Here is a 25308-nt window from a genome sequence, read left to right as displayed (position 1 = left end):
AAGCAGCTGTGGGAATGGGGGCACCTAGCCAGCACCCTGTCTCTCTGTTGGTTCAGCCCCTTCTGGCCAACCTTCATGTCTGTCCTCAGGGTACCCCTCAGAGCATGGGCAGGCAGGGCGGGGGGCCCGGGGCTGGGGCACAGTCTGGGGAGAGCGGGTGGCAGGCACCGCTGCTCCAGGGAGAGTCTGCACTGCCCGAGTCAGGGAAAAGATGGCATTCTCTGGAGAGATTAAGGCTGCAAAAGAGAGTTTAGTCTGAGGTGGCATCCAGGCTGAGAAATGAAGGTGCAATTGTGAGGGGGCTTTGAAACCAGGAGGGGAGTCGCTTGCTAGCCAGAGATTTGGGCTGTGACCTTCCACAGACTGCTGGGGAGGCTCTGGAAAAACACTGTCATGTGTGACTGGTACTTTGGGAGTAAGGGGAGCCATGGGGTCGGGCCCTCCTCTCCGGACCAGGGATTGAGCAAGCCTGTTAGACACGTCCGTTTCTTCCACAGGAGGCAGCCGGCTCTCAAGGTCGGTTATACCCTCAACCATTTGCTTCCTGGTGCAGAACCACTGCAGCCTTGGAAAGCCCTCAGCCACTGAGGGATGGCTGACCAGCACAATCTCCTCCCAGTGTGCGCCCTCTCTCTAGCCCTCGCAGTCTCTCCTCTCATTAAACAATCCTGTCTCTGCCCTTATGCGCCCCCCCAGGAAACACACTGCTTACCATGAACCATGACTCCAGAAGGCTGTTGATATCGCAGCTGTATTACCTACACCCTCACCCGAACACCCCGTCGGACTTGATCCTGACCTCGCGGCTGAAGCGCCACCTCATTCTGTCTGTTGAAGGCATCTGTCCCTTGTGAGTATCCTCAGAGAAAGAAATCCTTTAATGGCTGAGGAACCTGGGGGAGAGGAAGGTTCCGGCAGGTAGAGGCGGACAGACACTGGTCTATCGCTCTCATTCTTCGGTTCATTCAGCCAGTGACATTCTCCTGAGCCCCTGGGTGCCCCGCCCTGTGCCCACAGCTGCCGGGATGGATGCAGGGAACGAGGGAAGAGGGCCGTGTTCTCGGGAAGCACAGTCTATCTACTTGGGGAGGCAGGAGTTACACAGGCAAACCTGTGAGAAGTCCATGCAGAGCAAGCCCCGTGGGTTGGTGGCAGAGAACGTGGCACAAGCTGTGTCCCTGAAGTTGAGTACGCCTGCCATGGGCTGGGCTTGGGAGACTGGGGAGGGCTTCTTGGAGGAGGAAGGGAAGGAGGACAAGTAATCGGGGTAACTTACATCCTTTTGGACGAGCTCCGCGTAGACTGTGCAGGCAGCGGAGACCAGCTCAGCAGCATCAAGGTCTATGAGGTTGTTGCACGCCTGTGCCGGGAGAAGGTGGGGCGGAAGCAGGTCTCCCCCAGGCACAGGCAGCGACCTGCTGCTTCAAGGGGACAAGGCCGCTGCTCACGGCAGTCACTGGGGCCAGCTGATCTCCCCCCCCACCAGCTTGGCACAGTGCCTGAAATTGTACCAATGGAATTTTCTCTATTGGAAAGATGGTAAATGCAGTTTTCATTCTGGGCTTTAGGGAGTCCTGAGGTTCCACCGAGCGTTTCATGGGCTTCTAGGAGGACTCATTTTATGATTGGGGTTCTCTCTAAGATGTTTTTGACAAAGGCTTCAGCTGCTTTTTAGAATTGCTGGAAAATTCCAGGTCTTTTGTCACAGGAGGACCCTAGGGCCAAAGAGTTAACTGTCAGTCTGTCAAGCCTAAAGCTTAAGAACTGTTCAGGGCCTCAGTTTCCCCATTTGCTAAACAGGGGTGATGGTGATGATGAGCGTTATGGCCTCTCTGTGTCAGGCTTGTCATGAGGCTTAAACAAGCTGGTCTCTAAAAGCACGCAGCACAGTGTTCGGGGCATGTCCATCTCATCACTATTCCTGCCCAGGGGCACAGGGGACACTGGAGTCCAGGGCCCCCGACCCAGGGGCCTTCACCAGGGATGGTGTGGGTGTCGGGGGCCTCCAGGAGCCGGTGGGGCCGGGCCGGGCCGGGCCCGAGGGTGCTCTCACCAGGAGGATGTCGTCGCCTGTCATGCTCTCCTGCAGCACCTGCTTGCGCACCATCTGCAGCATGCTGTAGGCCACCAGCACCTGGAAGTTCCTGCAGGGCTTCCCTGTCAGCAGGACCTGCAGAGGTGGGCGAGCCTCAGCCTGGCCTGTGGCCTGACACTGCAGACGCCTTTGGGATGGCGCGGTACCCACCCACCACGTGGCCCCGTCCATCATGTCTGGGCCTTGCTGCCGACGTGCTCATTCATTCAGTCATTCATTCATTCAACCTCTGGGGTTCTAGGCATGGTGCTTGCTGTTGGGGGACTCAGAGAAAAAGCCTTCAGGAAATTCACTAGAGAGAGGGAGGGAGGAGGGAGAGAGAATGAGAGAGGGAAGAAGGGAAGGAGGGAGGGAGCAAGAGAGAAAGTGGGAGAGGGAGAGAGAGAGAGAGAGAGAGAGAATGCCAAGAATGACTGGGTAACTCTCTGTAGCATTTGAGTGGAGCTTTGGCAAAGCAACAGTTGATGGAAAGTCAACAATCCAGGGGTGTCACCAAAGGCCTGGCAGTGGTCATGGACTTGAGCATGGAGACCAGCAGGCCAGGAGGGAAGGGTGAGGTGGGGGGAGTTGATTTCTGAGGCACTGAATGTCAGGCTGAGCGGTGGGCCGGATCCTGCAGGCAGTGGCGGCCACTGGGCAGGGCAGTGACGGGCGGTGGGCGCGTTCCCGGGGAGGTTCATCTGCTGATGCCCTGGAGACTAGGGTCAAATAACTGCAGGTGCGACCTGTCCTTGGGGGCCCCTCCTCCTCCAGGAGTGAGGGCTCAGAAGAAGTGGGCGCTCAGGTGGAGGGGAAGGCCGAGGAAGAGGTGGCCGGGAAAGTGAGAGCAGAGTGAGGGCCCTTGCACAGGCAGGGTGGCAGGGAAGCCGAGCCCAGGCCAGGCTTCCACTGCACAGGCCGCGAGGCCCCTCCTGCCTGCGCTGCCCTGAGAAGGTACAGTGGTGGGATTAGATGAACAGATGGACCAACTGATGCTCTGTCATCTCCCAACAGGGCGGAAGCAGGCTCAGTGGCCCACTAAATCCCACTGAACTCCATCCAAAGCCAGCAATAAAGGGAGGCAAGGAAAAGGGCTTCCCTGCCGCCTGCCCTAGGGGTAGGCTCTATCCTCTGCCCCAGAGGAGCGCCTCACCTCCCAGAGCCTCCAGACGTCGTCGAAGGACTTGAAGGCACGTTGAAAGTAGAGGCAGAACCAGGGGAAGAGGGACTGCACGGCCCCCGCACCCTTCCCTTCTGTGGGGAGAGAAGCAGGGTGCCAGCCAGGGGGCCGTGGTCAGGGGAACAGGAGATAAAGCAAAGACAGACAGATGAGGCCAAACAACTGAGCTCATAAACACACTGGGAAATACAAAAACCTGGGCTGTCACTTTTCCATCTGCCCTTGGAGACTGTTTGGGGTGGATTTTCAACTGTCCAGATTTCAACCCCATCCAGATGAGCCCTCTCCCTGGGGCCCAAAGAAAAGACCAAATGACCTTGCTCCCTCTCACATGATTGGGCGCCACTGCCTTGGACTGGGTCCCGGCCCCCTCCCACGCCTGCTCTGTTTGGAGGACATGCAAGATGGCAGAGGGGCACACTCACTTAAGTGCTCAGCAAACACGGGGTCCAGGAAGTTGATCAGGTTGTTGAGCATGTCGAGGTTCTTGCCCACCCCGATGTTGATGACACAGCTGTGCTCCTGGGAAAGATGGGTGGGAGGGAGGGAACCCCTTGAAAGCATCAGAAGAATCGGCCTTGCTTCATCAACTCCCCAATTCTGGAGGCCCTCTGTGTGTCTGGCTCTGGGCCGGGCACGTGTCTCTGTATGAGTCTGAGTGTCAGTGTATGTGTGTTTGCAAACACACATCATGTCTGTGTCTGTGGTGTGTGTGTGTGTGTGTGTGTGTGTGTGTGTGTGTGTGTGGTGGGCATGCGGAGATGTCTCAGGAGTGGCTCATAATGCAGTGAGACCAGTTATTCCTCCAGACACATACCATGGGTCTGGACCAATCAGGACAAGGAAAGAGCAGTGGGTACACTGTTGCAGGGATAGAGAGGGGGATGGGGGTGGGTTCTGGGTAGCCTCTCACAGATCATGAGGACAGGCTTTCCAGAAAGGGAGTAACAGGGAGCAGCAACCTTCAAAAGACCTCCACCTCACAGTGTGGGAATACTGAGCCCCTGGGGGGCCGGGATGCAGGTCATGTGAAGGTAACTGTGGGAGACAAGACTGAAGACAGAGGCCTTGAATGTCTGGCTGCGGTTCTTGGATTTTATTCTGGAGGCCGTGGGGAGCCGTGGAGGATTTGCAGGAGCAGAGCCATGTTTTGGGAGGGGAATGCCAGGAGAAAGGTGGGCCTCACTGGACCTTGCCAAACCTTTCACGGTTTGACAAGAGCTGGACCCAGAGCATCGTTATCCCCTTTCTCAGTTCCAATGCTTGCCACCCCCCAGCCAGAACACACCCCACTGGGGTTGGCATTGTCTTTCCATGGGAAAAGCTCCTCTGGGACTCAGAGGGCTGCTTCAGGGCTGGAGGAAATGGCTGGGGCTGCCAATGCCTGCCTAACCTCAAGGGGTCGTTTGAGGAATGGGGGTGGTCCTTAAGCCAGGCTCAGCTCTCACCGTTTTCTGTAGGAAGAACTGGAAAAGCCAGAAGGTCTCATGGTCACGTTCCACCATCAGCTGGAAAAGCATCACCATCTCATGGAAGCCCTGCTGGTACTCTGGGGTGGAGGGGAGCCAGTGAGGAGGGGCGGAGCCTGGGCTTGGGCAGGCCCTATCCCAGGAAGGAGTTGGGAAGAGGGGGCTGAAGGGAGACCCAGCCCCCTGGCGCACCTGCCTGGCTGTTGCAGACGTAACTCAGGAGCAGGATCTTCTCCAGCTTCTTCTTATCAATAAGGACGTTGCCCAGGGGGTCTTTGTCGTAGAGTTTCTGCATGTCGTATGCTAGGTTGGGGGCAAGGGATGGTGAGGCACCAGATCACCTCCAGCAGAAGGTCCGTGGGTGAGTTTACTCCCCTCATTCCAAGAGGCTAGGACCCAGGACATCCTGGGAAGGGGGCCGTGAAAAAGGTACATCAGCCCACCAGCCTTTGCCTCTCACCACAACCTGAGCTGCCTGGGCTTTTTCCCACCTCCAAATCTTTGACCAGGCTGTACCCTTTGCCAGGGATGTCCCACCCCCCACCAATTATAATTCAACCTAGTTCAAGGCCAAGGGGGGAGGAGATGTAGACAAACAGCAGAAACGACATACACCCGGGGACACACAGCGCTGGGCATCTAGGGGCAGCCAGTAGAGCCAGGTGGACAGACTAACCAAGGTTTAGCTGGCAAAATTCCTGGCACATATCAAGGCAGCTCCCAGGAACCAGCGCACAGATGTGACTGAGGTGGGGCAGGGATGACCTCCAACCCTCCCCTCTGCCCAGCACAGCCCACCCTCCTTGACTCACCGATGTTATTCCGAGTCTCTATGAAGTTCCGGTGCAGGTTTTCCAGGAGGGGCTGAATCTTCTCGTACATCTGGCATAAGGCCTCGTAGTTCTTCCTGTGAGAAGAGAACTGAGGCTGAACGAGGCAGCCTTCCCCTCCAGGCCAGTCGGGGTAACCCTGAGCAGTGCCCTCACCCAGGTAGTGCCTGCTACTGTGCTGCCTCCCCTCCCCCCGCCTCTGCCAGCCCTAACCATCCTCTGATGTCCACCTGGAGTGCAGCGGGATGACACGTTTAACCTCTGGCTCTGCAGTCTGACCACTGCACCTGAATCCTGGATCCACAACTTAAGTACTGGGTGTCTGCCACTAGGGTCAAGACTTGGGGATATCCCCAGCTCTCTCTAAGCCTCAGTTTCCTTGTCTGTAGAATGGGGCTAACACTAGCACCTATGCCTCAGAATTAGAAGGACTGGATGAGGCAGTGTTTTGTGCCCATCATTAGAACGAGCTTGGGTGGTATCGTGGGTTGAATGGTGACCTCCAAAGATAAGCCCATGCCCTAACCCCTGGAACCTGTGAATATGACCTTATTCGGGGAAAGGGTCTTTGCAGGTGTATTTAACTGAAGGATCTTCAGTTAAATACTGTGTTAAAGTTAAATCATTAACTGTGAACCTTCTCCACCTCAAGAAGGCTGCACACGCCTAGGGATGGCTGGGCTGGGCTGGGCTGGGCTGAGCTGGGCGGTGGGGACAGCTGGGAGGTGCTGGGATCCAGCTCAAGTGAGCAGAGTGAGGACTGGCAAACATGGCCGGGCTGGGGTGCAGGGTCGGGAGTGGGGATGGGGGAAGGTACCGATGCCCCCCTGTATGTGGGCCGCGAGTCGGCAGAGCCGTGGGGATTTTGTCTCTCGGAAAGAGATGTCTATTTGAAGGAAGAAGCCTGAACCTACCAGGCTGGGGTGGGCACTCCCTCCCACCTGCACTGCCACCCACCCTCCCCTGACAGGATCTGGAACGTTCTACCTCCTAGTGCTGTCCACCATGAGCCGCTCATCCTGGGAACTCTGCCATGAGTAGTAGCCCGTGAGGAATTTCCAGGCTTCCGTCCTCACGAAGGGGTGCAGACCCTGGGGAGGGGTGGAGGTGAGAGGTCGTGGCCCTCCAGATGCTTGCCAAAAGGGCCCCTCCCAATGCCATGCTTGCCCCCTTGCCTGCCCATGTCCCCCAGTTCCAGGGTGAAGCCAAGGGTAGCTTAGGACCATACCCTTTCCAGGATGTTAACACAAATGAAGTCTCGTGATTTGGCCAAGTGACCGTTCTCGTCAAAGAAGCCATCCCATTCCGTCTTGTCAATGGGTGGTTTTCTCTTCACCTGGCAAGGACAACCACCTCAGCCCTCTGTTAGGAACATTTGGCTTTTCTTTAAGTGTGATTTTTAAGTGATATACTCTGGACTTTGCAATGTGAATCAAAGTTCACAGCCTCTGATTCACTTCTGGAAATTTATCCTGAGGAAATTACTGAAACTATATAGAAAAACGCTGTATGCACAATCATTTTCATTGCACACTACTTACCAAAATGAAAAATGCAAGCACTCTCTAACTGTTGTGCAATAAGGGAATAGTTAAGTAAACTATGGTTTATATGATTAATGGAATATTGTGAGGCATTTAAATTGATGCTTACAAGGAAAGAATAATAATCTGGGAAAATACAAATGTTAATGGACAAAAAGCAGAAAACAAAACTGTGTATTCAGTATCTACTCTCTCTGTGTACTATACTACATACGTCTGTTACATATTATAAAAACTTCACGTTATATACTCTTAGAGTGAATTAACCACTATAAAAATCCTGTTAGAAAAGACTGAAAAAAAACCCTGAAAAAACCCACCTACAAACAAAACAGTGATTATCTTTGAGTGATAGGATTATAAGTAATTTTCCCCTTTTTCTTATATTTTCAAACTTTTCTATAATAATATATACTGCTTTGATAATGGAAAAATATAAAATAAACACTAATTAAACACATCCACAAGCTCCATTTTAGCTAAAAGAGTGGAACAATGCATCATAAGGAATGGTTTCTGGTTTACATCAGGGGTGTGTGTGTGTGTGTGTGTGTGTGTGTCTGTGTGTGTGTGTGTGTTGGGGGAAAGTGAGTGCAATGCATGCAAAGTAATTTAAAATGCTCATAAAACAATAATTAGGAGTTGAATTCCTGTTGGAACAGGGGAAGATTCCTAGGAGTCTTGTATTGGAGAGAATATCTTGAAATGCCACATTGCAGACTTGAAAGTGTGCTGATGGACAGAGCTTGGCAGGTGACTAGACATATCTGATGTACATACCCCCATATATATATATATATATATATACCTCATATATACCTTCATATATACCTGAATATGCACATGTGTGACTCAAATTTAAATTTGCATACGAGTCACCTGAGGATCTTCTTCAAACGCAGATTTTAACTCAGAAGGTCTGGGGTGGGGCCCAAGATGACACATTTCTAACAAGCTCCCAGGGGATTGCTGATGCTGGTCCACTGACCACATGTGTAGAAAGGTGTTAGAAGTAAAACAGCACTGGATATTAAAAATTAGAGCCCACAGGCCCAAATTTGGGATAATTTCCACTAACTCCATGTTCTATTGGGATGGATTGAGCAATACACTTTAATGACTCATACATGTTCCATCTTCTGAACCAAAATAGGACATATGGGCCCTAGAAGGTACAAAAAATCTTGGCCTTCGCCTAACCTTGGGAAGCAGGGTCTGCCCTGATGCCGTGTCCCAACTGCATAGGCACTGTCATCTGAGCTGATCAGAGCCAGGCTTCTGCCCCCCTGACAGCCATCATGATCTCCCAACCTATACTCAGAGACTGCAACACTCAGCAGGAAGTAGAAGGGAACAGGCAGAGCGGGGCTGTGTCCTGGGATCCTTAATTGTAAAAGGGAATGCATGAACTTTAGGAATACATTTCCTTATGAATTTTAGTCAATTGGTCAATTTCTACAATAAAGACAGTTGTGATTTTGACGGGGATTGCATTGAACCTATAGATCAACTTGGGGAGAATTGATAACACTATTGAATCTTCTGACCCATGAACACAGTATATTTCTGCATTTATTTAGGTCTTCTTTAATTTCTTTCTGCAATGTTTTGTGGTTTTTGGTGTGTAGGTTATTCATGTATTTTGTCAGATTTATCCCTAAATGTTTCATTTTGGGGGATGCTACTGTAAAAGTGTTATTTTAAAACTTTCAACTTCCAACTCTTCATTGCTAGTATATACAGATACAGTGGATATTTATGTATTGATCTTGTATCCTACGACCTTGCTAACCTCACTTATTAGTCCTAGTAGCTTTTTTGGTGTATCCATAGGATTTGTTATATAGGCCAATGATCAGCAATCTACAACCCATGGGCCAAATCAGGCCTCTAATTTGTTTTTTTAAATAAAGTTTTATTGGCACACAGCCATGCCCATTCACTCATTTGTTGTCTATGGCTGCTTTCATGCTACAATGGCAGAGTTAAGTAGTTACAACAGAGATGTATGGCACACAAAGACTAAAGTACTTACTATCTTGACCTTTACAGAAAAAGTTTGCCAACCCTGACATAGATGATCATGTTATCTGTGAATAAAGGCAGTTTCACTTCTTCCTTTCCAGGCTGGATGCCTTTTATTTCTTTTTCATGTTTTATGCACTGGCTAGAACTTCAAGGGCAATGTCAAATAAAAGTGGTAAGAGCAGACATCTTTGCTTTGTTCCTAATCTTAGAGGAAAAACATTCAGGCTCTCATGATTTGGTATGATGTTAACCATAGGCTTTTTGTAGATGCCCTTTATCAGGTTGAGGAAGTTCCCTTCTCTTCCTAATTTGCTGAGAGTTTTTATCAGGGATGGATGTTCTGCATTTACTGAGATGATCATATGGTTTTTCTTTCTGTAGTTTGCTAAAATGGTAAATTATATTGAATTATTCTGAATGTTAAATCATTCCTTGGATAAACCCCGCTGGTGATGTATTCTCCTTTTAATTTTTTAAATTTTAATTTATTTTAATTTTAATTTTATTTATTTATTTTTGGCTGTGTCGGGTCTTCGTTGCTGAGCACGGGCTTTCTCTAGTTGTGGCGAGCGGGGGCTACTCTTCGTTGTGGTACGTGGGCTTCTCATTGCGGTGGCTTCTCTTGTTGCGGAGCACGGGCTCTAGAGCACAGGCTCGGTAGTTGTGGCGCACGGGCTTAGTTGCTCTGCGGCATGTGGGATCTTCCCGAACCAGGATTCGAACCTGTGTCCCCTGCATTGGCAGGCAGATTCTTATCCACTGTGCCACCAGGGAAGCCCCTGTATTATCCTTTTTAGACATCATTGGCTATTATTTACTACAGTTTTATTTAGGATTTTTGCATCATTGTTCATGAGAGATATTGGCCTATAATTTTGTTTTCTTGTAATGTCTTTGATTTTGGCATCAGGGTAATGTTGGCCTCATAGAATAAGTAGGGATGTATGCCTGCTTTTCAGTGTTTTAGAATAGTTTGTATAGAGTTGGTATTATTTCTTTCTTCAGTATTTGGTATAACTCACCAGTGAAGCCATCTAGGCCTGGAGTATTCTTTGTGGAAAGATTATTAACTACAAATTCAATTTTTTATTAGATTGAAGGATAGTGTCAGAAGAAATTGTTTTATTTTTTACTTTTAAAATTAGAGATTTATAGGAATAGGACATTATCCTTTTAATTCACTTTATTATTTTTTATTTTATTTTTTTGGCTGCACTGCACTGCATGACGGATCTTAGGCATGCAGGATCTTAATTCCCCAACCAGGGATCGAACATGCCCCCTGCAGTGGAAGCACGGAGTCTTAACCACTGGACCATGAGGGAAGTCCCTCTAATTTACTTTAAAAAATAAAAACAAACCATACAGGAAACAACAAGGAATCAATAAATGCATAAAGCATAAAAATGATAGAAATCCAAAGAAATCAATTATGGAAATAAATGCTTACATTCCCTTATTAGTTGTAAACACTTAAAAAGCACTGATGATAGTCTAAGCACTTCATATTTACCAAACGTCTAATCTTCACAGCCACCTATGAGGTAGGTGAGGTTGTTACACTGGTTTACATATTAGGGAACCAGAGCCCTAGAGGGTTAATTAGTATATTTGAAGTCGCACAGTAAATATCAGAGCTGAGATTTGAACCCCGAGCTGTTTGTTGCAAGAGTCAGGGTGCTTAACCCCGACGCCATGCCACCAGGCAGTGTAAAAGACAAGAAATTTCAGTTTGAATAAAAAATATACGCCCTACACATGCTGTTAACAGAAGGTATACCTTAAAATTAAATGCCATAGAAAGATTAAGAAATAAATGATGAACAAAGTTATGAAAAAAGGGTTGAACACAATGAAAGTGGCAAAGTAATCAAAGTACTATGCAGAGAACACTATAATAAAAATATGGCATCAACATAATAAGGCAGAGATAATCAGAAACATCGCAAGAAGGCATCTGCTGAGTGCCCGGATAATTTGCATTACTAAACCTCTACCTGCAACAACTGGCTATCTGCCTACTTTGCCGTGGCTGAATTTGTTTATAAAAAGCCACTGACTTCTCCTTCCAGCAAACTCCACTTCTCTCTGCCCAGCCACATCCCTGAATCTCCCCAGACCCAAGCAAACTACAGACCACCCACCAGAACATTTAAGACATTTGCTAGCAAGCAAAGGACAAGCACAAAAAGACTGACCACCTGCAGAGGGCTACAGTGATGTGTGTGTGTGTAGGAATTTCCACAGGAAGTCCCCTTCCTCTCTTCACCAGTACATCCACACCTCCTGTCTATGCCTAAGATCCGTCATGCAGTGCAGCGCGGCCAAAAAAATAAAATAAAAAATAAAATAATAATAAAGTGAATAGAATCTGTATCTGGGGTCCTTCAAAGTAATGGAGGTGGTCATCTCAATGGCCACTCAAATCCATCTTCATCCTCCTATATTCCTCCATTCCTTGCTCCGCCAACCTATTAACACCCTGCCCACAATCTGGGTACAATGACCTAGTCATCCAGGAGGAGACCCTGGTAGTCTTTGAGGTGCTGGGTATTCTTCAGCTCTGCAGTAGCGCCTTTCCTAGTCCCCTGGGAAGGGTACTGCTAGGTAGGGCAGGTGTGGAAACCTCCTCCCACCTTTGTGGTGTGCCTAAGCAGGTTAAAGCTCTCCGCGGGCAAACCTGGGGAAAGCTTGGCCATGCTTCCTCTGGAAAAGGGGTCCGGAAGTGGGAGCCTTAAATGGTTCAGCCTCTCTAACAGCTGCTAGCGGCCTTGGCTACAGGCATACATCTTTCCACTCTCCTTCCCCCTCTGCATCACTGGGTTTAAGAATTTTCTCCAGTATTTGTTAGTAAAATAAGAAAACCACTGGAGGATAAGGAAAACTTTCTATGAGGGCTTTTGATGCTGTGTTCCTCTGAATACTCATAGCAACAGAGCCATCAATAAAGCCTGAGTTCATCTGAGGGACAAGACATACTCCCAACAGTAACCATGTCAGTGATTCTTACCAAGGGGAGAGGGGGTGGCCCAAGGAGGGCAGGCATATTAAGAGTAGAAAGCTTGGGGAGGATGTGTGCAACTTGAAAGTTATCTGGGTGATTATTAGCAACCCAGGTGTGGAGGGTGTATCATCAGTATAGCATAGTTAGCTTAAAAATAGCTTAAAACAACAGTGGTTCTCAAAGCTAGCTGCACGTCAGAATCACCCAGAGGGCTTGTTACACCAGAGATCGATGGGCCCCACCCCCAGAGTTTCTGGTTCAGAAGATCTGGGGCTCAAGAATCTGCATTTCTTACAAGTCCCCATTTGATGCTGATGCTGCAGACTCAGGCACCAGTCTTGGAGAATCACTGATTTCGAAGATGGACTCCGCAGTTTGGGTTTAAATACCAGCTCTGCCACTTACTAGCTGTGGGTCTGTAGGCAAGTTGCTTAGTCCCTAGGCCTCAATTTTCCCATTTATACAGTGAAGATAATAGCTTCATCCACCTCATAGAGTTATGATGAGACTGACTATAAATAATGCATTTAGAACAGTCATTGTACCTAATAAATGCTATATGACAGGTTGTTATTTTATTATTATCCTTCTCTAACTTCAGATAAATGAAGAGAGGTATAAAGAAAATTCAAATCAAGGCCTCGCGATAATCTGCAATAGAGCAACAACATTGAAAACTCCGGGAGAGAGGGGCCTGTTTTGCATTTCTGCTTTTTTATGTATCACTCTCTAAATCACTATGATTAATGAGACTTGAGATTAGTTGAGGTCATTATAATTAGTTACTATGATTTTGAAAAATATACCGTATAGAAAATTTTATGACTGAGGCTGAATTCAAATGAATAGTGTATCATTAATCGGACGCGGAACCGCCTACTAACAAAAGCATTACTGCCACCTGGTGGCAGCATACCAAAATTGTTGGCAAAAGCACCATGGAAAATTTATCAGCATCTTTAAGACAACTTGCAGACCTAGACTCATTAAAGTTAGAATGTCACATATGGGGAAAAAGTAACACTGGCTTAGATAGAAGGGTAAAAAAGAACCTGTGTTTTTCAGTCCTGTTGTCTGTAATGATGGTGAGATCAAGGTTTAACCTACGCTGCTCCACTTTCTAGGCCAGCTCAGGGTTCTAGTCCTTCCTACCCAACAGGGGAAAATGGCCCTCATGCAAACCAGAGTTGGGGAGGGAGGGCCTCAGAGCTGATGAAGAACACCCACCAGGATGAAGGAGGCCGACTGCCTGGCAGAGAGGCTGTTTTCAGGAGAGAGGGTGGTCATGGCCCCTGCTAGCTGTCTTCAAAGCAGCCTCTGACCAGAGCTCACTTGGAGCCCTAAGTGATGCTTTAATTAAGCAGGGGAAGATGATCTTCCTTTGTGTTGCATCCCCAGGAGGAACTTTAATTAAGCAGGGGAAGGTGAGCTTCCTATGAGTTGCATCCCCAGGAGGAACTGGGCCTATTCTGACCTCCCATACTTGAACAGAGCCAGCCAGTGTGTGTCACAAAGCCCCTGGAATCCTCATCACAATGACCTTGGAACATGGGAGCACTCAGCTTTAGAGGTTAAGACACACCCAAGAACCAAGGGGACTAAACCTCCCAGTCACCCAGGAAAACTATAGTCCTTTCAGGATGTCCAGTGGGGGTTGGGATCAGAGGACATGCAGACCAGTGTGCTGGGCTGGTCAGGGAGGGCTTCCTGGAAGAGGTGAACCAGGAAACCTTTCTCTCTATCTCGGGATCTCCCTCCTCTGGGCTCCCTTCACTTGTTATCCCGCCAGACTAGTACCGAAACCTGGAGAACACCTAGAATGGGAACTTTAGATTTATTGGGTGCCACTATCAGAAACTCAGAATCAGAATGTCTGGGCTGGGGACCTGGGGAACTGTATTTTGAAAAACTCCCTGGGTGACTCGGATTAGGTATTTGGATGGTAGCTTCAAGGGGTAGAGATCAGTTTCATTTATCCTTATATCTAGAACGCAAAATACAGTGCCCAAGTGACTGAATGAATACGTTAATTGAAGAGTAAATGAAGCTCTTAAATCTCATCTTACTTTCCTCTCTGTATATATTAGAGAGATTTCTATATATGCCCCATCTCCCCTCCTACCCTGAGTTCTTTTAGGCCAGGGTCAATGTCTGATTCTTGTGCTTTCCTCTCCTAGTGCCAACCCCACCTCCTGGCACTTGGTAGGTGCTCAGTATTTGTTGAATGAATCAGGAACTGGCTCCTCTCGGCTCCAGCATCACCAGTTCTCCACCTTAAGCGTTGCTTGCATTTCTACTCAGGTCTCGGCCATTAAAGCCATCTGGCTCTAAAGCATCCTTAGTCATTAGGAGAGAATAGTAATTAGACCAACCAAATTGGAATCAGGAGCTTGGAGCTGGAATTTGGACTCTGACCTCAAATTTGGATGTTCCCCCATTCTGAGCCATGGATCCCCCAGCCATGAAATCAGAATACAGTCAACCTCTGGCTTGCACATCCTTATTAACATAGTGAATCAGCGTCCATATGGAAGCCTTCAGTGGACACAATTCACTGTCTCATTTACTGTTACTGTTCTGCTAGCTTGTGGCACTGCAGGAGGCCTTTTAAATCGAAACGCTTTATTCTCTGCCTCTCTCCACTATTCCATCCCAACCCAGGAAAGCGTGACAGCCTCTTCCCCTTGATCTGCTGCCCCTAGGTCTTCATGGAGCAGGAGGTGGGGCGGCTTTGAGTAGGGGAGGAGTGGAATAAGGACGGGGCAGCCTCTGACAGCAGGATGCCTTCCCTCTGAGTCTTCCAAAGCAAATGTCCGGAGCAGCAGGCATGGCGAAGGCATTACTCACCATTTGGGATTATCTATGCCTCTTTTCTTCCACATTAACAATGTCGACAGCTGAGAATTAACTGTAATGTTGCCCTAAGAAGCTGAGGATCAGGCAGGGAGCTGGAAAATCTGAGTGCTAAATCCAAAGTGGCTTCTAAAATGAACATGATGGGCATAGGTCATCTACTGAACTTCCTTTCACCTCTGGCTCCTTATCTGCAAATTGTAGATAATAACCCTTCCCCAAATTAGCCAGTAGAGTTTAGTCATATTACAAAAGCCTCATAGCAACCACATGGAGGCTTAATATTCAAACAGAATTGCAGGACCCTGCGCTGAAGCAAGAAGGGTTTTGATCCCTTTTTCTCCTTTTTCTGATTCTTCTAAGGGGTTTACGTGTGTCAATCTCATTTTCTCCAGGGCCGAATGGTCCTTACCATGTCCATGTATTTGCATAATTGCCCAAATTCTTTAGATTCTCCCGCATTACTTTTCTTTCATTCGTTTCCCTCTCCCTGGTGGGGACCCAGTTTTCTGCTTTAAATTTCTGTACATGGGGATTCTTCAGGGCACAAGAGTCCCAGATTTTAACATATTCTTCTTGGTATTAGAGTGTGGGCAAAGGTTGGAGAGATTGAGAGTTTGCATTAAAGTCCTGGGAGGGAGCAAACCTCCTAGCCCATCTTTTCTCTGAGGACTCCGGCTGTCCATGGGCTGCCTGCCGGCGCTGTGGTGGGCAAGAAGGAGGGCAGACTTGGAAGAGGGAGCTACTGTGGGAATCTCCTCGTTCCCCCACCAGCCTACTGATCTATGCCCTGCTCTACACTACATATTTATTTGCAAGTTGTAATGCTGATCTGTGGTACAGTTTTTCTGAGTTTCTTAACCAGAAGAAGTAGGCAAGGGAACCCCAATGATACTGAAACATGCTTCAGTCTCCTGCATGGAAATGGGGAGAGGTGAGAGGTGCCTGGGGAAGACTGTCTCATCTCAGACATACAGTGTTCACGCATGAGAAGGCTCGTGGGCTTTGGTGCCAGAAAAACCCAGGTTCAAATTCTGACCCTGCCACCCGCCCATCATGTGAACTTGGTCCCACCTGTTGGGAAAGGCCATCTTGTGCATGCCATCTTTCCACCCCTGCTTGGCCATGTACGAGTGGGCCTTGAGCCCGGAACACCTCCTTGTCAAGAGGTAGGGAGCCGTCTCGGGCTGTGCTGGATTTATCACCTTGTGTGGGGATGTCTTTCCCTGCTCTAGATTCAGCCTATGCTCCTTTGTTCTGCTTGAGTGTGTGCGTTGCACAGCACCTGGCCAATCCCGGCGCTGTATCTCCGCCTGGCAGGGAGGGAGGGGGCTCTTTGTGAGGCCCTGGGGCACCAATGCCTGCTACTAAAGCTGATCCTGCTCTGTCGCTTCTCCATGTGAGTAAAGCACTGTTCCCTCCAGTGCGTGTGTGAGTTGTGTCTTTCTTGGTGGCCCTGACACTTGCAGACCACGGAGCGGGTTGACATTCTGGGATGCTGGTGGCAGGCATTGCTGTGCTATTTGCTCTCCTCCACGCAGCGGGACTCCTCCCCTAGAGGTAGTAACAGGTGTCATTTGTTTAACACCGTCTCTTACTCTTTCTGAGTCTCAGCATCATATGTCCCGGGGCAGGGGGATGATAATACCTCATGGAACAGGAGGGTAAGTGAAGCAGCGTGTGTAAAGAGCCCGGCATGGGCCGGGAGCCCAGGGCACAGGAGTGGTCATGAACCTCGGCGTCACCATTAGTATTACCAACGCCCAGGACATGTCTGTAAAAATCCCTATGAACTAGACTTGAATCAAGATGCCATTGCTTCCACGAGGCTTGCAAGAACATCCGTTCAAAAGTTCAAAGATCCTGTGAGCCAGACAGTTTCTGTTTCTCTGCCTTTCTTCAGGAACCTGAGGACCACGGTTGCTATAAAAGCAGGGTGAGGCCAGTATTAGAAACTGAGTTCAGTTCCCTTCATGTCAACACAACACGACACAACTCCGTGAAATGTGATGCGCCAGGTCCCTGTAACAATTAACAGGTAGCCCCCTTCAAAGGACACCTACCCATGACTGTCTAGTCTGGGACATGCTACTTCTTGGTATAAATTATATGCATTCTGATTTTATTTCACTGCAAAGTGCCGACGATCTTTTATGCTAAAGCAGTACTTTTCTCTTTGCCCCTCCCTGTGGGGAACCAGGATAAGTTTAGATTTTCGGCAGCAGGTTTTCTGCCCTCGCCTCCACGAAGTGCGGTATTTCTGACAGTGCTGGAGACAGCTGCACATCATGTGTCACTAGCGGGAGGCGAGCAGAGGGCTGGGGGGCTGGGGGTGGAGACGGCTGTCTTCTGAGCCTGTGGTGGTGGAATTCCCCAGAGCAATAGCCAGCCCAGCCACCTGAAGTCCCCAGAGCTAGTTGGAGTGCCACGGGGTTATTTGCTGCATTTGGGGCCATCACCATCATCTTGGGAAGCCCTCACTTGCTCTACCCTTCCCCTCAGTCAGTTGAAGACGACACCTCTGTCACCTTGAATCCAGTTATCATGCACGCCAGGAATACCCCATAGGAGCAACTCTGGGTAGAAGCCACTGCAGTCAGCAAAAGAGAGGCACTCAGCCCTGGGCAGCTGAGTCCCCACGAGCGCCTTCCTGCTCTGAAGGGGTCTTGCTCCTTAGGGGTCCTCATCGTGGTTCTCCCTGACTCCTGCCCCCCAGCCATGGGGCACCACCAAGCACAGGACTCTGATTCTCAGTGAGACCAGGCTGCGTTTTTCATGCTGCCCCGTCTACTGCTCATTCAGCCCCCAAAAGCCCCCTCTTGTCCCTGGACATCCCGACCACAGCTGCCTTTTATAGGGCACTTGCTATATACCTCAGGGGAGGTGCTGCATATACGTCAGTGCCAACCTTGACCACCCTGTGAGGGCAACAGAAGTTACTTGCTTGGGATCACCCAGCTAGTAAGTGGGGAGCCAGGAACCTCCTAGCTCTGCCTAGCCTGGCTACCGGCCAGGGCAGCTCTGCGTCACATCAAGCTGCCACCCGCGTCTTGTGGGCAGAAGGGGGCATCTTTGAACACCTTGCTGGCTCAGGGGTCTGTGAGCCCAGAGCCCAGCGGGGAGGAGGGAGCTTGCTTTACCTCCTTGTCCAGACTTTGAAATAGTCATTCAATCCAAAACAGAGTGTGTGGTGACGGCTGGACGAGACAGTGGGGCAGTGTTACAACCTAGCATGAAAGAGGATGGAGAGAGTGAGATGGAGAGGAAAAAGGACAAGGAATTCCAGCAAACTCCAGGCACTGCTAATGGAGAGAAATAATGTGGCTGATTACATCTCTGAAGGCTATCTGTTCCAAAATGAATTCTGAATGAAAAAATAATGCATTTTCCCTGCAGCTTAAATCCAAGAAAGAAAGGAATGGGCAGCGTCTCCCAGTGCAGGCAAGAGCCTCTGTGTGCGTCCAGTGGTGCCTCTGACCACTTCACCTGAGTCGCTTCCCAGCATCCTTGTCCCTAGGGTGCCTGCAAAGCAGGCAGAAGCCACAAAAACAAGCCGTGGGAACCTTGTACACCCAGGGCTCCAGGAACAGCAGTGTGGACTGAGACCTGTAAGTCTAACTCCATCACCCCGTCAAGGCTTAGAGGGGTTATTCTCCAACAGCTCCAGGGCGCCTTCTCTAGGCGACGGCCTGTTATTTCCTCTGCCCACCCCCTTCCATTCTGCCCATCAGGTGTCATGGATCATAAATCCAGGAGTATAAAGCTCCTTTTGTGAGATGAAGGCTTATCCGTGGGTTTGGGGAGAAATGAGCCCCATTCTTCCCTCTTGCTAGGATAATCTATAGATGAGAATAGGAGGAGAGAAGCATTAGTTTTAGAGTCAAGCAGACCTATGCTCAGATCCCAACCTTACAACCTACTTGCTGTGTGACCCAGGGCAAGTTATTTAATTTCCCAGCCTGTTTCCTCACCTGTACAGTGGGGAAACACTATCTATTTCACAGTGTTGTTGTGAGGTTTAAATAATGTCTGTATAGTGCTTAGCACAGTGTCCGGCAGTCTGAGCAGCTGTTTGTACTGTTATTATTTGCTCAAGAGCACATCCAGGCTAACCTTGAACCTCCCAAGAAACTCTCTTCTGGGACTCCCACCCCCAGCCTCAGACAGCCCCGCTTACCTGGCGTGGCCACCTGGGCCAGGCATCAAGGACCACAGGGACAGCTGGGATCACTGAGCCTGCTGCTGACCCTTGACCTCAGATAGGCTGTTTGGTCAAAGGCCTAGCTTGCCCTCGGGTGCAGAAGAGGCAGCAAGGCCCGAGCCAGCAGGAGGCCCCTCCAGGCAAAAGAGAAGTGACCAAGATGCTCAAAGGCCCATGGGTGCCCTGTCCACGTTGCCCTCGGGGCAGACAGATCCCTACGTCAGTGCTCTATAGCCACACCCTCACCCCTCGGTGGGCTCACACCCTTGTCACTCATTCTCCTACACGGCAGCTCCAAAATGACGCACAACACCCCTCAAATTCAGGAGTACACCAGCACCCCTAAACTGCAGGATCCCAGGCTTCAGTGTTCACTCTCCCACACAGTCACACCCACGGAAACACAACAGCCCCATCAGTGAGCACGCAAACACACATGTCATATATGCCGCACACACGTACATCCACGCATTTCCCCAAACACAGCACAAAGTCAGTCCAGGGCACCTCACTTCTCTGTGAAACTTGCCGTCTAAAGTGTGTACTACAAAGTTCACGCGCATGTGTATATGTGTGTGCACACAAGCACACCCACACCCACAGGTGCACACACCTGGGCAGGATGCCGGGGACCTCGTCAGTCCTGGCAGCAGATCACAGACAGTTCCCATCCCAGGGAGAGCCCAGGCCGAGGAGGCCAACGAGGGGTGGCGGTGGGCAAAGGGCTTACTCTGGGGACTTCCTGGAGGGCAGAGTTCACAAGGAACAGGGCAGAGCAGGAGGACCCCAGGTGCCTGGAGTGACGGAAGGGGACATGCTGAGCTGGGACCTGGGGTGGGTAAAGGAGGATGCTGCAGATCTAGTCCTACAGAGGCAGAGAGGACGTCCCAGCACACACCAGCACCTCACAAAGCAGGCTGGCCCGAAATATTCCTTTCCCACCTATTCTTTCCCTTTTCTGGAACAATTCTATCCTCCAGACCCCGGGAGACTCTGAGAGCACTGACTCTGACCTAATGGGTAGGTCCATGGTCGTTCTGGAGACCAGATACAGGAAGCTAATTACTGGGATTCTCAAAGGGATGCCTAAGCAGCGTTCTGCTTGGAGGATCAGGACTCCTGCAGCCTCTGTTCTCTGTCTTTGGGGCCTGCTCTGGGGGGCAGAACATGAGTGGAGCATCTTAATTCCTCTGTGTCTACAAGTCTTTCACTTGCCCAGCTGGGGAGGGGCTGCACCTGCGTGGGCTAAGCCAGCATTCAGGGAGGAAGAGGCTTCCCAGCCCTAACCTAACTCACCAATCCAGTTTGATTATAAGCACGCAACACCCGGAGGTGGAAGGTCCCAGGACATTCCTCCTCCCACCGCCTACTCCTCCCCGGTCTTGTGCCCCACTCTCTTCTTCCCCCAGCCTTTCAGGGGCAGTGCCTGCAAGCTTCTCTGCCTTCTGTAATCCTTGAGCAGCTGGGGACAGTGCTGTTATGGGAATTGTTCCTCCCCGTTATGGGCAGAGCCCACGGACTCAGGCTGCTGCTTTGCTGGCAGAGCAGCTCTTTCCAGTGATGGGATTATACAGAAAAACATTTGACCAAGGACTTGGAGGCAGTCAGGGTTATGGGGGCAATTCTTCTGCGACAGACTCTGAGAAAGACAATTCTACAGTCTGAACGCGCACTGCACCCTGACCTGGGCACAGGCTAATCTTGATCACAGAGTTGTAAACTGAGCCCTGAAAAACATTTACAGCAACTCTACGTCATAGATAGAGAAATTAAGCTCCAGAGTGGGCAGTAACTTGCTCAAGGTCACACAGCCAATCAAAGGCAGACCTGTAAGTAAAATTCAGTCTCCTGCCTCCTGTCCTCGTATCTTTAGATCTCAGCAAAATGTGATGTTTTAAAGCCAGCCTTTGAAGAAAAGAAGGGGATGCACAGGTGAGGAGGGACTCTTGTGAAAGTTTAATGAGGCGTCGAGGAAGCTCTTACTTTCTGGGGTGTAGGCGTTCTTTTTCCTTCTCCTCCGCTCTGTGGTTGGGACAGGCGAAGGCCAGAAAGTGCCACGTTCTGCTCATCCCTCTCATCTTGGGGGTGGATAGGGAGTTGAGGGGAGGCGGCAGGCCTGGGTCAGGCATCGCCTTCTACTCTGGTCTTCTCTGAGAGTAGCAGCGGCTGCAGGAGCACGTGGTGCCACTGCGCAGCGAGGCTGAGACAAGAAGGAGGATTGATCTTTCTGCTGCGCTTCAAAAAGAATAGAAGCCGTGCCTGTCATGGCTGTTGATCAAAGTCTCTGCAAAGGATGTTTTATGTGCCCTCCCCTCCCCACTCCAGGCCTGTGGAGGCAGGAGTACCACTCCTTGTCATGCTGAGGCCTTCCTCCAAGTCCCCCTGCAAACTCGAGAGACCCCCTTCCAGCCAGGGTCCCACAGCAGCTACCAGGAGCCAGGGGTCCAAATTCCCCCTTCAACCTTTTCTCCAGGCAGCTCAGCCCAAGGTCATGGCCCAGTCTATGGGAACTGATATTATTGTACAGTTGTATTGTCCTCATTGTACAGAGGAGAAATTGAGGCATAGAGAGGTTAAGTAACTTGTCCAGAGCCACAGGAAAGTTAACCCTTGGGAAACCTCCATTCTTATGGGGGTTTGTCCTCAGAAGGTCTCCTATCTGATGGCAGAGGCATGCTTCTGCCTCGGAGCTACTGGTTCACCTAGCATGTGTAGACCCCAGGAAGACTGTGAAAATAACCTCTGTGAAAAGGGAAGGAAGGATGGGCCCTACTTCTAAAATGTCTCATTTCAGACATCTAGGAAAATCCAAACTCTTTAACTACTTTGCCTCTCTGGTGGGACAGAATGCAGATTTTTCCTGCTCCCCCTGCCCCCATCTCCATCCAACACCTAACTCCATCTATCTGCAAATATGTGCCTTATGTGTGAAAATCCTTAAATGCTTATCTTATGTATTAAATACAGTGCAAATTCCAAATTCCTTAGCCTGGCATTGAAGGCCCTGAAGAACTTTGAGAGGCCACATGGCCTGTGGTTAAGAGTGTCATCTCCTGGACCAAACTTCCTGGGCTAGCATGCTAGCTCCTCAACCTCCTAGATTTTGACCCATGGATTATTTAGAAGTGTGTTGTTTAATGGCTAGGATTTGGGGGATTTTCCAGATATCTTTCTGTTATTCATATCCAGCTTAATTCCATTATGGTCAGAAAACATGTGTTATATGATTTCAATTTTTAAAAATGTGTTAAGATTTGTTTTATGGCCTAGAATATGGTCTATATTAAATGATTGAAGAGCAACTTGAAAAAGATGTGCATTCTGCCTTTGGTGGTGGAGTCTCCTATATCCTTGCTGATTTTCTCTCTACTTTTCTATCAGTTCCTGAAAAATGAACATTAAAGTCCCCAAGTATAACTGGACTTGTCTATTTCTCCTTTTAGTTCTCTCAGTTTTCTGCTTTCTGTGTTTTGAAATTCTGTTGTTTGGTGCACACACATTTAGGATTATTACATCTTCTAGGTGAATTGATCTTTTTATCATTATGGAATATTCCTCTTTATCCCTGATAAGTTTATTTCTTTAGGAGTCTACTTTGCCTGATATTTATATAGCCTTTCCAGCTTTTAAAAAAATTAATGTTTTATGGTATAGTTTTTCATCCTTTTACTTTTAAACTATCAATATTTAAAGTGAGTTTCTTACAGACAGTATATAGTTGAGTCTTAGTTTTTTAAATCTAACCTGATAATCTCTGTCTTTTAATTGTATGTTTAAACTATTTACATTTAATAGATTTATTGATATTGTTGGATTTAGTTCTACCATTTTGTTGTTTGGTTTTGATTTGTCCCCTCTGTTTTTCATTCCTCTGTTTCTCCATTTCTGCCTTCTCTTGGATTATTTCAATATTGTTTTAATATTCCATTGTTATTTCTCTGTTGGCTTTTTGAAATATCTTTTTGTATAGTTTTTTAAAGTGGTTGGTCTAGGTATTGTAATATATATACCTAACTTCTCATGGTGTACTTAGAGTTAATATTCTACCACTTCAAGTGAAATATATAAGCCTTGCAACCATATAGGTCCTTTCCCCCTCCTCCCTTTATGCTGCAGTTGTTATAACAAGTGCGTGATTATACACTGAAAACCACATCAGGCACGGTTATAATTTTTGCTTTCAACAGTCATACACACTTTAAAGGATTTAAGGGGGGGCGGAAATAGTCTATTATAGTCACCCAGTTATTCTCATTTTTGTTTCTTTTCTTTTAGTCCTAAAGTTCCAAGTTTCCTTCTGATATCATTTCTCTTTCTCTTAAAGAACTTCCTTTAATGTTTCTTTTAGAGCTGGTGTGCTAGCAATGAATTCTCTTAGTTTTCCTTCAACTAAAAATGTCTTTATTTTGCCTTTAAAAAGACATTTTCACTGGATATAGAATTCTGGGTTGACAGTTCTTTTGTTTCAGCACTTTAGAGATGGTGTTCCACTGTTTTCTGGCCTCCATGTCTTCTGATAAGAAATCTGAAGTCATTTTAATTATTGTTCCCATATATGTAGTGTATTGCTTTCCTCTGGCTGTTTTCAAAAATATTTTCTTTATCCTTGTTTTTTAGCAGTTTGATTAAGATGTATTTGAATCAGGTTTTCTTTGAATTTGTCCTTCTTTTAAAGTTTGCTGAGCTGCTTAAATCTATAAATTTATGTCTTTTCACCAAATTTGGAAAATGTTCAGCCATGATTTCTTCAATGTTTTCTGCACCAAGCCTTTTCTCCAATCTTTCTGGGACTCCAAAGACATGAATGTTAGAGCTTTTGCTGTTATCCCATAAGTCCCCAAAACTCATTCATTTTTTCCCCAGATTTTTTCTGTTTTTCAGATTAGATAATTTCTATTAATCTATTTTCAAGTTCGCTGACTCTTTCCTCTTCATCTCCATTTTGCTATTGAGCTCATAGACTGAATTTTTTATTTCAGTTATTGAATTTTCAGTTATAACGTTTCCATTTGGTTCTTTTTTATAGGTTTCATTTCTTCCCTAAGAATTTCTATCTTCCCATTCATTTCAAGATCATTCTTCCCTACTTCATGGACTATAGTTATAACAGCTGCTTTATATGATTTATGTTGTGTGATATAATAGTCTTCATGTGATAATACCATCATCTGAATCATCTTTTTATTTATTTTTATTTTTTATTTATTTATTTTTGGCTGTGTTGGGTCTTCATTGCTGCACGCAGGCTTTCTCTAGTTGCAGCGAGCGAGGGCTACTCTTTGTTGCAGTGTGCAGGCTTCTCATTGCGGTGACTTCTCTTGTTGCGGAGCATGGGCTCTAGGCGCACAGGCTTCAGTAGTTGTGGCACGTGAGCTCAGTAGTTGTAGCTTGCAGGCTCAGTAGTTGTGGCTTGCGGGCTCTAGAGTACAGGCTCCATAGTTGTGGTGCACGGGCTTAGTTGCTCCGTGGCATGTGGGATCTTCCCGGACCAGGGCTCGAACCCGTGTCCCCTGCATTGGCAGGCAGATTCTTAACCACTGCGCCACCAGGGAAGCCCATCTGGATCATCCTGAGGCCAGCATCTGCTAATTGTCTTTTCCTTTGGGTGTAGTTGAGATTTTCCTAGTTCCTTGTACATGGAGTAATTTGGGGCATTTTGAATATTATGTAATATTATGTATCAATCCTATTTGTTTCAGACCACAAGTCCCGACCTGCCTTCTGCTTTGGGTCAGTTCTATGAATTCACAGCTCAAGGGTGAGTCCAGGGCTTTATACACAGATTTAAGGGGGTTTATTCTCCAGCTCTCCATGATTGCCCTCACACTCTCTTTCTCCTAGAAGCCCTTCCTTGCAGCACACCCTGTACAGTAAAAGAGAAAAAAATTGAGATTCTGCATCCCTCTTCCCCAACTTTCTATCCTGCAGGGTCCCTGTTCCCAGTGCTCTGGCAAGAAAAAGAGGGTTTCTCTAGAGCTCTTTCTGTTTGTTCCCACTGTACAGTCTGGGGTTCATGCTTTCTAGAGTCTAAGCTGGGAAATAGTGGAGGAAAAAATACCTAGGAAACTCACTTCCATATTGGTCATTCTTTGAGTGTTCATTTCCCTCCCAAATCCGCCTGCTAT

At 48.1% G+C, this 25308-nt stretch overlaps 1 protein-coding gene and 1 long non-coding RNA gene across 3 annotated transcripts in view; one reads left to right on the top strand and one right to left on the bottom strand.

Annotated features, from left to right (window-relative positions):
• The window catches only part of LOC137771682 (uncharacterized), a 49026-nt gene extending 24085 nt beyond the window's left edge, over positions 1 to 24941 (top strand). The window contains exons 2-3 of the long non-coding RNA XR_011075399.1: positions 697 to 850; positions 24883 to 24941. This is a non-coding gene — a long non-coding RNA (uncharacterized lncRNA). The remainder of the gene's footprint in view (positions 1 to 696; positions 851 to 24882) is intronic.
• Positions 861 to 13416, bottom strand: TBC1D21 (TBC1 domain family member 21). 2 transcript variants are annotated; one of them, XM_068555216.1, is made up of 11 exons: positions 13357 to 13416; positions 6782 to 6889; positions 6541 to 6644; positions 5536 to 5630; positions 4916 to 5026; positions 4703 to 4803; positions 3680 to 3776; positions 3228 to 3328; positions 2054 to 2170; positions 1277 to 1360; positions 861 to 893 (listed from the first exon to the last, which is right to left on the bottom strand). In XM_068555216.1, the coding sequence occupies exons 1-11, from the start codon at positions 13414 to 13416 to the stop codon at positions 861 to 863; spliced, it is 1011 nt and encodes a 336-aa protein (XP_068411317.1). The 2 variants fall into 2 exon arrangements, with proteins under 2 accessions (XP_068411317.1, XP_068411326.1); XM_068555225.1 differs by lacking the exon at positions 6782 to 6889.
• Positions 24942 to 25308: the final 367 nt, after the last annotated feature.

Source organism: Eschrichtius robustus, chromosome 1 (genome assembly GCF_028021215.1).
Source record: "Eschrichtius robustus isolate mEscRob2 chromosome 1, mEscRob2.pri, whole genome shotgun sequence".
NCBI classification, from domain to species: Eukaryota; Metazoa; Chordata; class Mammalia; order Artiodactyla; family Eschrichtiidae; genus Eschrichtius; species Eschrichtius robustus.
Note: the sequence above shows the minus strand (reverse complement) of the source record. Positions and strands in the feature narration are given on the sequence as shown.

Excerpts from the sequence above, each read along its gene's own strand:
- TBC1D21 (XM_068555216.1), bottom strand. The coding sequence starts at position 13,416 with ATGACCACCCTCTCTCCTGAAAACAGCCTCTCTGCCAGGCAGTCGGCC. Across the intron at positions 6,890-13,356 it reads AGTCGGCCTCCTTCATCCTG|GTGAAGAGAAAACCACCCAT; the intron begins GTGGGTGTTCTT and ends TGTCCTTGCCAG. Across the intron at positions 1,361-2,053 it reads CAGGCGACGACATCCTCCTG|GCGTGCAACAACCTCATAGA; the intron begins GTGAGAGCACCC and ends CTCCCGGCACAG.